General features: G+C 43.9%; 2 protein-coding genes across 5 annotated transcripts; one reads left to right on the top strand and one right to left on the bottom strand.

Moving 5' to 3' along the window:
• Window positions 1-2,480: 2,480 nt before the first annotated feature.
• On the top strand, window positions 2,481-10,500 carry LOC119269615 (pentatricopeptide repeat-containing protein At3g09060-like). Of its 4 annotated transcripts, none has more exons than XM_037551483.1 (6): window positions 2,481-4,673; window positions 5,393-5,545; window positions 6,721-6,966; window positions 7,067-7,205; window positions 9,339-9,502; window positions 10,241-10,500. In XM_037551483.1, the coding sequence occupies exon 1, from the start codon at window positions 2,519-2,521 to the stop codon at window positions 4,652-4,654; it is 2,136 nt and encodes a 711-aa protein (XP_037407380.1). In that variant the 5' UTR covers window positions 2,481-2,518; the 3' UTR covers window positions 4,655-4,673; window positions 5,393-5,545; window positions 6,721-6,966; window positions 7,067-7,205; window positions 9,339-9,502; window positions 10,241-10,500. The 4 variants fall into 4 exon arrangements, with proteins under 4 accessions (XP_037407380.1, XP_037407383.1, XP_037407381.1 ...); XM_037551486.1 differs by having other exon boundaries at window positions 9,364-9,502; XM_037551484.1 differs by having other exon boundaries at window positions 6,721-6,897.
• Window positions 10,501-10,515: 15 nt separating this feature from the next.
• On the bottom strand, window positions 10,516-11,712 carry LOC119269617. The gene is made up of 2 exons (XM_037551488.1): window positions 11,238-11,712; window positions 10,516-11,156 (listed from the first exon to the last, which is right to left on the bottom strand). Exons 1-2 carry the CDS (start codon window positions 11,568-11,570, stop codon window positions 10,707-10,709), a joined length of 783 nt encoding a protein of 260 aa, XP_037407385.1. The 5' UTR covers window positions 11,571-11,712; the 3' UTR covers window positions 10,516-10,706.
• Window positions 11,713-12,593: the final 881 nt, after the last annotated feature.

Raw genomic sequence — 12,593 nt, forward strand, 5'->3', positions numbered from 1 at the left:
CCCCAGCGGATCCGGCCTCCTCCGATGGAGATCCATCCTGGGCACCGCCTTATTCTCATGCGTGCACGTCTATATCAATGTCTCATTCCACCTCACCTCACCTGAGCCTTTACCTTCCCATCTCTGCTTCAGATCCACATCACTTTGCAAGGTATGTGCTTGATTGTTCCAAACTGGATCGATGGATTATGCAAGGTACTTTGGGTGTCGTCATTGACAGCAATTGTCACGCCATGCTACCATCGGAGGGGTCCCTCATCGATGATCAGGGTCTTCCGAACTGCACGAGCTCCATTGAGAAGGATGTTTTTAATTCTGGTTTTGCCTACATGCTTTATTTGCCTGTATCTACTTAGCTAATGTCTTCTTATAGATAGTAGCTGCTGAAGTGGTGATCAAAGTTGTTCACTATAAGGAAACAACCATCATAACAAAAGTGTATATTCCCTGACCTTTGACCTGAAGTACTTTTTCATTAGAAACTTGCAACAGCCAGACATTGAAATTAACAACAGCTTCGTACGTACTGAACTAATTTGCAGCAACACGTACTGAACTAAGTTAGGTTATGCTCATCGTTCCAACATGCTTAGTGATAACCACCTAGCAAGCTGATCAAACATGAAAAATTGAAGTGCTACTGCTAATCGTACTATTCTGAATGTGAAAATCTATTTAATTGGCTCTTCTCTAATTGTACACTTGCATAAATCTCAGATCTTGCAAATTACAGTATAACCATAAAAGTCATGCTTTGACTCCTATAGGGCCTTTTGCACTTTAATATGACTAATAATTTGCCTTAATATCACATATTGTATTACTACCTTTCTAAGTGAATGACATTCAAGAAGGTCATTAAATAAAACCAAGAAATCCTTCTGGTATTGGAGTGTAGGAAAGTTGAGACTATAAAACCAAAAGGTTATATTTACGTTTATTAGAGAAGGTTCTTTACTTTTTATAGGAAAACACAAAATGTTGCGATGTAGAGTCTAGGTGGTGGGCCTCCTTGATCCACTTGGTGGATGAGGGCGACTCCGGTCCTGGCACCCATAGTGCCAGTGATCCAAAAATCATAGGGCCTGGATATAGCTCTAGCAGACGTATGCGGCTTGCGCATCGAGCTTGGTCGTCTCGAGCATGGAGATAGGCGAGTTGTAGACCAAGAGCTGGTACAGAGATAGGCGAGTTGTAGACAAGAGCTGGTGGGCAGCAAGAAACGCATGCACACCAAAGAACAAATCTGAGTCACATGCCTACTTCTATTGGTTTCTACAAAGAGCGGCTAGCTTAGATCTTAGACCAGTCGGTCACTGTCGAGGTCGCCAAGGTGATCTTACAGCACCGCCGTGGGGATTTCTCATGATTTTATGTAGGCAAGTCGCAAGCGGTGGTGGTGATTGGCTGGGTGGTGTCGCTGCCTTGGGAAGAGACGAAGTGATGGTAAAAGTAAGCAGGATCCGATGATTCTTCCGTGAGGATAGCCAAAGTCAAGATGTCGACTACAGACTCGTCGCAGACTTGCAGTGAACCTGGATGCGGCAAGCCTGATTTGTGGATCGATGGCGGGTCTTGACTTTGTTAGGCCGGGATTGGATGGTTGCGGAGGGTGGTGTGCTTGATTGGGTTCCCATGGAAGAATGTGGCTTCCTTGTGGATCTGGTCATACCCATCCTAGAGAACATTGTGTCCCTAGCTCCCTCGAGGAGCAAGGACAGTGCAAGCGGCAGCAGGGGGTAGGGATAGATGTGGGGAGGGATGTCGGCGGCTGCTCGAGGTCATCATGATGAAACCCTTGACGTCCCATCTTTATCAATGGAAGTGGAAGAGCACGAAGTCGAGATTGGATAGGAGTTTGAGTTCTTTTTAGCACCGATCGGTTCCCCACTTTAGAGATGTATTTTTTTGCGTGCGAGCAAATAGTGGGTTGATTCTAAAAGGGATAGGCACTTTTCAACAGAAGTGCATGACGGACCAAAAATATGACCTCATTTTATTTGTTTGATAGATATCGTATAATTCGTTGTTGTTCGTTCGGTGAAATTTCCTAATATTTGATTGTTGTGTTTCTAATTAGAGCACCCCATAATCACCCAATATAAGGGGATGATAAATGAAAGATACTGACTATAAATTTAAAGAGCCCGTGGCAACGCACGGGCGTTATACTAGTTTCCTACAAGATTTCTATTCCTACGATAATTTTATCCTATGAATCAAAAGAGGCCTCAAATGGCTGGGCCAGGCTCTGCACCATTTCCGCCAACAGAGCGTCCGGCCTTGCGGCTAGACTAAGAACGCCATTCAATTCAAATGGAGGCCCAGTCGTTTCAGAACCTCTTCCTCCACCATTCCCGCGGCAGGCCGCAGGGCCAGGATGCGACCATGAATGAGGCAACCCAAAAACCCTAGCCCCCCGCCGTCACCTCACAAGCCAAACCGCAACACCCCCAGACGCCTGGCGCGCCCGTGCGTGCAGCCGCCGCGCGCGGCCACGGTCCCTCCGCTCAACCCGATGCCGCAGCCGGCGCAGCCCGAGCCCGAGCCGCCGCAGCCCGGCGGCGAGACGCCGCCCATCCACCGCCTCCTCGAGCTGATCAAGTCCGAGCCCGACCCCGCCTCCGCGCTCGCCCACCTGGAGCTCCTCGTCTCCACCTGGCCGGCGTACACCCCGCCCCAGCCGCTCCTCTTCCACCTGCTGCGCCGCCTCGCCACCTCCGCCCCGGCCCGCCTCCCGCGCCTCCTCGGCCTCCTCCCGAGCCTCCGCCACCGCCCGCGCTTCTCCGAGCCCGCCGCGCTCGTCGTCCTCTCCGCCTTCTCCCGCGCGCTCATGCCCGACGCCGCGCTCGCCGCCTTCCGCCGCCTCCCTGCCTTCCTCGGCTGCAACCCGGGCGTCCGCTCCCATAACGCCCTCCTCGACGCTCTCGTGCGGGCCCGTCGCTTCTCTGACGCCGACGCCTTCTTCACGTCCCTCTCTCATGGCGCCTTCGGGCGCCGCATTGCCCCCAACCTCCAGACTTACAACATCATCCTCCGCTCCCTCTGCGGACGTGGGGACCTCGACCGAGCTCTGATGCTCTTCGACTCCCTTCGCCGTCGCGGCGTTGCTCCGGACCGCGTCACCTACTCCACTCTCATGTCTGGGCTTGTCAAACACAGCCGCTTGGACATGGCACTTTACCTGCTTGACGAAATGCCGACCTATGAAGTGCAGCCTGACGCGGTTTGTTACAATGCAGTGCTCCGAGGGTGTTTCGGGAATGGTGAATTTGAGAAAGCTATGCGGGTGTGGGAGCAGCTGGTGAGAGATCCTGGTGCAAGTCCCAACCAATCCACTTACAATGCGATGCTTGATGGCTTGTGTAAACTTGGGAGGTTTAAGGAGGCGGGTGAGGTATGGGAGAGGATGATTGCAAATAATCACCAAGTCGGCATGATTACCTATGGGATTCTGATTCATGGTTTGTGCCGGTCACGGGATGTGGATGGTGCAGCAAGGGTATATTCAGAGATGATCAAGACCGGGCTTGTTCCTGATGTTGCCATATATAATTCACTCATCAAGGGGTTCTGCCAAGCTGGGAGAGTAGGAGAGGCTTGGAAATTCTGGGACTCTACCAGTGTTTCTGGCATCCGTAATGTGATAACTTATAATATAATGCTGAAGGGGCTCTTTGATGGTGGCATGGTCGATGAAGCTAGAGAATTGTGGGAGCTATTGGAGAAAGACACTTCGTCCTCTCCTGACATGGTGAGTTTTGGCACTGTGATCCATGGGTTATGTGAGAAAGGCTTTGCTAACAAGGCACTTCAAATCTTAGTGGAAGCACAGACCAGTGGTAAAAAATTAGATGCATTCTCATATTCATCCATGATAAGTGGACTGTGCAAGGATGGGAGACTAGACGATGCAGTTAAGTTATATGAAAAGATATCTATGGATGGCTGCAAACTGAATCCTCATATTTACAATGCACTAATAAAAGGGTTCTGCCAAGCATCTAAGTTTAGTGATGCTGTAAGAATATACAGTGAGATGGCAAACAATGGTTGTTCTCCTACTGTCATCACTTACAACACTCTAATAGATGGACTATGTAAGGCTGAAAAGTATCAAGATGCTTCAAGCTTTACAAAGGAAATGTTGGAGAAAGGTTGTAAACTAGATGTCAATACTTATGCTTCATTGATTCGTGGCCTTTGTAGAGACAAAAAGGTTGATGCTGCCATTGCTCTGTGGAATCAAATTCTTGATAAGGGTCTTCAGGCAGATGTCATGATGCACAACATCTTAATCCATGGTCTTTGTTCTGCTGGGAAAGTAGATGAAGCTTCGCGTCTTCTCTCTGAGATGAAAGAGAAGAACAACTGCCGCCCAAATTTAGTGACCTATAACACACTCATGGATGGATTTTATGAAATGGGTTGTTTTGACAAAGCAGCGTCTCTGTGGACAGCTATTTTAGAAAATGGTTTGGTACCCGATATAATTTCATATAATACAAGAATTAAGGGTCTATGCTCTTGTTACAGAACACCCGAGGGTGTCCAATTGTTGGATGAGGTGCTTGCACAAGGAATTGTACCAACAGCCATCACATGGAATATACTGGTCAGAGCTGTCATCAAATATGGACCTATTCAAATATGATCGTTTAGAATTTCTCTTGGTAATATCTTCTTTGCCTTAATTCCGCATGATAGATTTCTGTTTCCATGGCTTATATTTTTCACCTGATTTTGTTTGATCTTACTATAATAGCACTTATGTAGTTTCTGTCATGCCAACCGTAGTGTTTGCTTGAGGGCATCATAATCAAGAATTGCAGATTAACCCTGATGTTTAGAATTTCAGTGATACCAACTTCTTTCATACTTTCAACTGCGTCCAAGGTTCCCAGCAGTATGCTTTCTAAGATAAAATGGCACCTTCTCAACTAAATAATGGATGGAAGCACTGAAATTTGCTAATTCTTGTTTCATAGGCTTAGGATGGTTATTTTGATTCGTGCAGACTAGTCTGTCCTTGCCTGTCTCTTCTTTCTTCTATGATGCAGTAACCAGGTCAAGTACAATAGTAACGGCTTACAATATTGATTTTCCATTTCAGTTTCGTATCTTGTGCTTGTTTTATTTTGTTTATGATAAGAGTTGAGAAGTGACCATAGTACATACACGCCACAAATACGGACACCAAACTCCTACAGCTTGAGAAACGTGCTGTATGATGGTATATATATATCTTGAATTACAAAAGCCATGTCAATCCGTAATAATTATATATATATATTTTACTTTGTTAGTGATAATGTCGAATCAAATCTACTGGACTTTTCCTGTTTTACTTCAAGTGTACATCTATTTCATTTTTCTTTTTTTATCTTCTCAGCTTTAGTGGTGATATATCCTGTTCAAAGATGACCTTAACAAATCAGGCTAATGGAAATTCGACTCAGAGCACCTGAACAAACCAGGCAAGCTTTCTACATTACCCTCGAGGCATCTCGATGACATCTAAGACAGAGTATTACCTTCTGCTAAGGTAAACGTCGAACCAATTTTATTTTATATTGCATTTTAAAAGAAAAAATGTCCGCTTTTCAGGTACTAAAACTGTTTGCTTTGCACCCCTCAGACCCCATCCATGTCTGCCATCGAATGGGAACGTACATGGTCACCAGATAGAATGACTTGGAAGAAATAAAATTATACAATATGACCCACATGTGCCCAAAGACTACTTTCTCTCTCTTTTCTACCCTCCCTCCAACCACAATCCATCTCTGGCCATCTCTCTCCACTCTGCTTTGTTCCTTGACGCACCAAGCATGGTAATTCTGAGATCCGCTTCTTCCCCAAGTCTGGCCTACTGCCGCACCTTGATTTTGTCTACTCTGATGAGTTTTCGATCTCAGCATGGCCTTCGCTAGCATTGCATGACCTCTTAGATCCTTTCACTTCTGTTATTTCGATCAGTTCTGTTCCCTTACCGCCACGACTGGTTGAGCTCTGCTGCCAGATTTGAGAAACATAATTTTTTAAAGTGCATCTGGACTGTAACCCTGTTGTTACCATGTTTTGGCTTTTTAAAGTTGTAATTGCTGAAACGTATCTCTGATGCAATAGTGAAGACAGCTTGAGTTTATCAGATCTCAGGTTCGAGAAACCTGTGATTTATAGGCCAAGCTACAGTGTAAATATTATCTTCTTTTACAAAATATATGACCATTCATACCACTCTCAGCTTCTGATGGTGGTATTCCTGTCGGCAGATGACCTGAGCAACAAGGACCATGAAAAATTAGACACGGAGTAACGTTCCCCTGCTCTACCTATTTCGTTGGAAAACAACATTCATTTGAGTTTTTGACCGTACAATCTATTTTGCAATCTCTTTGATAGTCACTTTGTTTTGAAACCGAGAAACGTGTATTTTTTAGCACATCAGGACTATAACCCAGTTACCTTATTTTGGCTTTTGAAAGTTGTATTGGTTAACCATATCTTGATTTCTTGGAAACATGATTGTTTTAGCACATCAGATTGTATCTTTGTTTTTTGAGAAACATGGTTATTTTTTAGTGCATCAGATTGTAACCTGTTGGGCTGTCACCTTGTTTTGGCATCTGAAAGTAGTATTGCTGGACTAACTTTTTGGAATATTAAAGGCGGCTAGTGTTGATCAGATCTCAGATTTAAGAAACCTGTTTTTTATAGGCCAATCTACACCTTCAATAAGGGGAGCCTTGGCGCAGTGGTAAAAGCTGCTGCTTGTGATCATGAGGTCACGGGTTCAAGTCCTGGAAACAGCCTCTTGCAGCAATGTAGGGAAAGGCTGCGTACTAAAGACCCAAAGTGGTCGGACCCTGTGCAAGCGGGAGCTACATGCACCAGGTTGCCCTTTTTTAAGCTACACCTTCAACAATATGGTCTATTGTAAAGATTATATCCATTAAAATTAATGTGAGTAGTGGTCATTGCTAGTGAAAAGTACTGATTAAACTCTATTGCTACCTTTTCATGTTTTACCAAGCGCTATCTCTTTCATATTTTCTCTTTTCAGCTTTTGGTGGTGATGTACCCTGTCCATAAATGACCTGAGCAACCAGGCAAGTGAAAGTTAGAGCAATACCCTCCATTTCGCCTTGGCGTTGCAAAGACGGCACTCACAATTGTATCATGGAGTGTTACCATCAGCCAAGGTAAGGTAGTTCAGACTTTCAGCAACTATATTCAAGCTACAGTCTACTTGCCAGTACTTCACTAGCTCTCCAAAGTTGTTGGATGTTGTGAATTTCATGTTAGCATTCACCCAGTTATTGTTTTCTATCTCTTTCTGGTTTCTGCGCATTCTCTTATTGTTTGGCAATAAATGTGCTTCTATCTGTAGTCATCTTGAGAACCAGATCTCCATCTTGCACCCATCACTGTGCAACTAATGTGGAGGCATTGAACATGAGAGTGTTTCTTTGTGTCCTTTGTGGCAGGGTTACGTCATTCCCGGCCATGCCCTTTTTTAATCTATATACTCGAATAGCAGAACCGCCTAAAGTGTAACACCGGCTGATTACTTCAAGGTCAATGTATAGTCTTCCAGTTGACAAGACACTCAGCAGAGAATGACATCCCTTAACTTTATCCCATCTTCTCCTTCACCAAGATTTTTTTTCTTGCAATAAAAATATTATTTTTCTTCAAATCTCGTCTATTTTCTTGATTATTCATTGAACCTGAACTTTTTATTTGGCAATAGTTTGATACCCTCAAAATTTGTGAACATGGATTTCTTAGAGTGCATCTGAATTGTAATCCTTTTACCCTGTTTTGGCTTTTAAAAGTTGTAATTGCCGAAACATATCTCTGATGCAAGAGCGAGGACAGCTTGAGTTTATCAGATCTCAGGTTTGAGAAACTTGTGGTTTATATGCCAAGCTACATCATAAATGGTATCTTTCATACAAAAAACTGCATGCATTCATATTGAATGTATGCACTTTTCTATTGCTACCGAAAATATTAATATAACTCCAACAAACAAACAAACAACAACAACAACAAAGCCTTTAGTCCCAAACAAGCTGGGGTAGGCTAGAGGTGAAACCCATAAGATCTCGCAACCAACTCATGGTTTTGGCACATGGATAGCAAGCTTCCACGCACCCCTGTCCATGGCTAGTTCCAGTCCTTCAGATCCCTCTTTACGGACTCTTCCCATGTCAAGTTCGGTCTACCCCGACCTCTCTTGACATTATCGGCACACTACTTAAACTTTATACTCTTGAACTTTTAAGTCTTGAGTATACAGATCTTCATTTTTTTTCCAACCTCTGGTACGTATATATGCTGCTCATGGATGACCTGAGCAACCAGGCAACCTTCCATCTACTTTATCCAGTTGTTGCAAAGATAGCATCCAGAAATGTATTGTCCCTGCACTCTCTTTTGCTATCTTTTCTATACTCACTTTGAATCAAAATTTTACTAACTTGACGTGTTAGGTGCATCAGAATTGTAACTATGTTACATTGTTTTGGCTTTTGAAAGTTGTAATTGCTGAAACATCTTTGATGCAATAGTGAAGACAGCTTGAGTTTATCAGATCTCAGGTTCGAGAAACCTATGGTTTATAGGCCAAGCTACACTGCAAATGTTATCTTCGATTATAAAATATAATTCATCCCGCTCGCCAGCTTCTGGTGGTGGTATTTCTGTCCACAAATTACCTGACCAACCAGGCCCATGAAAAATTAGACCTGGAGTAACATTTCTGCACTCTACCTAAGACGTTGGAAAACTGCATTTACATTTCTGATTCGTAAGACCAAGTATTGGCACCAAACCAAGTTAGATGTTGTTTTGCGTTTTTATCCCTGGAGTCTATTTTGCAATCTCTTTCATACACACTTTGAATCGAAACTGAGAAACATGATTTTGTGAGCACGTCAGGACTATAATCCGGTTACCTTGTTTTGGCTTTTGAAAGTTGTATTGCTTAACCATATCTTTGATTTTTTGGGAAACATGGTTGTATTAGCGTGTCAGGCCGTATCTTTTTTTTTAGTATCATGGTTGTATTCTAGTTCATCAGATTGTAACCTCTTACTTTGTTTTGGCATTTGAAAGTAGTATCGCTGGAACATTTTTATGCAAGATTAAAGACAGACTGTGTTTAGCAGATCTCAGGTTTAAGAAACCTGTGATTTATAGGCCAAGCTACATCTTCAACAACATGTTTCGTTATAAAGTACCATCATATTAATGTTAGTAGCTGTCATTGCTAGTGAAAAGTATTGATTGAACTCTCTTGTTACCTTTTCATGTTTTATCAACTGCAGAGCTCTTTCATTGCTCTCTTTTCAGCCTCTGGTGGTGATGTACCCTGTTCATAAATGACCTGAGGAACCAGGCGAGTGAAAATTGGAGCGACATCCCTCCACTTCACCTCAGATGTTGCAAAGACTGCACTCACAATTGTAATGGGTTTTGACATCAGCCCTAGGTAAATGGTGATTCAGATTTTCAACAACTATGTACACGCTACAGTGTGCACGCCAGTAGTTCACTAGCTCTTCAAAATTGTCAGTTGTTGCGAATTTCATGTTAGCATCATCTAGTTGTTGGTTTCTATCCCTTTTCCCCTGTTCTGTTTTTTTGTTCAGCAGTAAATGTGCTTCTATTTGTATTCATCTTGAGAACTAGATCTCCATCTTGTAGTCATCACTGTTGAACTAATTTGTAGTTGTGGCAGTTTACCTTTTTCCGACCATGGCCTTTCTCAATCTGTTCATGAATACTATAACTGCCTGGATTTTTCAAGGTCAACACATAGTCTTCCAGTTAACATGATACTCAGCAGAGAATGGCCTCCCATAACTTTATCCCCATCTCCTTCACCAAGAATTATCTTCTTCTGATATTGTATATTTTCTTGATTATCCATTTTTGAAGTTTGATACTCTCTTTCAATCAAAATTTGTGAAACATGAATTCTGTGCATTTGGAATTCTGTGTTTATACACTAAGCTATACCAGAAATGGTATCTTTGATCTGTAAAACTACATAGTACATTCGTGTCAATTTTATGCACTTGTATATTGGTACTAACTATATTAACTGAACTCCAGTGCTACTTAAACTTTCTACCCTTGAACCCTCAAGTACACAGATCTTCATTCTTCTTTTTTTCTGAGCTTCTGGTGCTGATATGTCCTTCTCGTGGATGGCTTGAGCAACCAGGCGATCAACAAATTAACCCAGAGCAGCAACCTTCTGTCACTCTACCCAGTTGTTGCAAAGGCAGCATCTGGTCCTGGAAATGTAAGACTGAGCATTGGTACCAGTCCAAGGTAAATGCTCATTTGAGCGTTGATCCTGCACTCTCTTTTGTTATCTCTTCTAATACTCTTAACCTCTTTTAATTGAAATTTGAGTAACTTGACGTGTTGTGTGCATCAAAATTGTAACTTCGTTACATGGTTTTGGCTTTGAAAGTTATATTGCTGAAACATATCTTTGATGCAAGATTGAACACAGCTTGAGTTTATCAGACCTCAGGTGTAAGAAACCTGTGGTTTATAGGCCAAGCTACACCTTAAATGATAACTAAGATTACACAATCTATATCTTGAATTTATACAGTCTACGTCTATATCGATGAAGCTCTTGCTGCTTTTTGATGTTTCACTCAGGGTGCACAGCTCTTTCATTCTTCTCTTTTTTCATCCTTGTCAGCTACCGGTGGGGATATATCTTGCTCATAGATTACCTGAGCAACCAGGCCAATGAAAATTAGACCCAGAGCAGCAACCTTCCTCCATTCCACCTCTGGCGTTGCAAAGACGGCATTTGCGATTGTAAGACCGAGTATCGCCATCAGTGCAAGGTAAATATTCATCCGAGCTTTTGACCCCGCACTCTCCTCTGCAATCTCTCTGACCTTCTGTGCTTCAATCTTGGCCTTCACCTTGATTTCCTCATTGTTTTCAGGTTTTTTGACCTTGCCAAGGCTTTTGAAGAACATGCCTTCGTTTTTCTCCTCTTCGATCCAGTCTTCGAAATCTTCTAACACCCTCTCGTTCATTTCTATCTCCTGCCTTTGCATTTCAGCTGTCTCCTCGTAGGACTGCATCTTGCTGTCGAGTCGCTCCATTATCTACCACATCAAATGCAATTCTCTGTCAGACACTGAATGAAGTATTATACTGTTTAACCATCCATCGCAAGGGATGCTCACCTGGTCCCCAATTTGATCGAGCTCTTTCATGGCGTTCTGCCCAATCATGTCGAACTCGGTGTCGGCGTCCTTGGTGAACTTGGTCAGGTAAGCAGACCGCTCATCCAGGAAGTTTGTGATGCGGACCTTCTGCGTCTGAAGCATGGCGATTTTCGCAAGCACCTCCTGCTGGCGCTGGTCACCGCCGTGCGGCAGGGGACCGTCGGATCCGGCATCTTCGGAACTGCAAGCACAGATGGAAAATCTCCTCTTGCTTAGATGCAGTGCATGTCGGCGCGGGGAGGATCTGCGCGGCGAGGGAAGGGATGTCCGAACGGTGTGAAGAGCAAGCATCTCCTCTTGATTCTCTGGGTCTTTGGTATGCTGCTGCTTTGGTTCTGCAGAGTAACCGTGGCGGAGTTTGTTTCTGCACCTCTCGTTGCCTGGAGCCTGGGAACGATATCCACGGAGCCACGCTGCTGTGCTACATGACAAGACCAAGTTGCCCCTTGCGTGCTGCGTGTTCACTCAGGTCCATTTCAACCCATGCCACTTTCCCGGGGAATGGGGCCCTGCCTCGTTTCGGTTCCTATCCATTGAGCCAAGTAGTGCTCTGTGTGTAGCCACCGTGAAATCAATCAATCAATCAATGGATCCCCACTAGCTGCCGTGCAATCATGAACTGGGCTGAAATAGAGGTGCTAGCTGGGCCGCGCCTACTTGTGTTTTTTTGTTGTACAACGAAGAGCTGGGCTAGCCTACAATGAATGGCCACCTACTACAACTTATCATTCGCCCTACGAAGCTATGGCCATGTCCACAGACACGAATTATTAGTTGATGTATCAATCTACCCCTCAAAAAAAAAAGATGAGTCCATGTGGTCGTTTTGAGTTTTTTTTTTCCGGATAGAATGGGCCACATACATGATCCAGCCGACTTAACTGATGCAACAATCTGCAGCACCAAAAACGACAGCATCCATCCTTAGACATCTAGCTATATCTATACGATGCTCTCTCAGAGATTTGCACGGGACAACACAAACGACCACATGTGTGATTTGTTTTCGTCCTCTTTACTATTCTGCAATTATGGACTGGAAATGCTTCGAGCAGCTAACCATCAGCAGTGCGTTCTCGCATTCACCTGTGAAATGGAAACGGGAGCTGCTGCTGGTTGATGGTGCCTTTTAATCTGCCCATTAAGCTGGGAACCTCGTCCGTACTGGGTCACAAGTATGCTTGCATCAATGAGGCAATCGAGCGAGTACTGAAGAAGATGCCGTCCTTGAGACTTTTAGTGCCATAACTTCTCTCTCCGAATAATCCACATCACGCAGTTACTTTCCTCGAGCGAATTCCCAGAGTGGAGTTA

The sequence above is a fragment of the Triticum dicoccoides genome, chromosome 3A (assembly GCF_002162155.2).
Source record: "Triticum dicoccoides isolate Atlit2015 ecotype Zavitan chromosome 3A, WEW_v2.0, whole genome shotgun sequence".
Taxonomy (NCBI): domain Eukaryota; kingdom Viridiplantae; phylum Streptophyta; class Magnoliopsida; order Poales; family Poaceae; genus Triticum; species Triticum dicoccoides.

What these genes read in the sequence shown, in the direction of transcription:
- LOC119269615 (XM_037551483.1), top strand. Translation starts at nt 2,519, where the DNA reads ATGCCGCAGCCGGCGCAGCCCGAGCCCGAGCCGCCGCAGCCCGGCGGC.
- LOC119269617 (XM_037551488.1), bottom strand. Translation starts at nt 11,570, where the DNA reads ATGCTTGCTCTTCACACCGTTCGGACATCCCTTCCCTCGCCGCGCAGA. An exon ending in TCGATCAAATTGGGGACCAG is followed by an intron (nt 11,157 to 11,237) that starts GTGAGCATCCCT and finishes TTGATGTGGTAG; the next exon opens with ATAATGGAGCGACTCGACAG.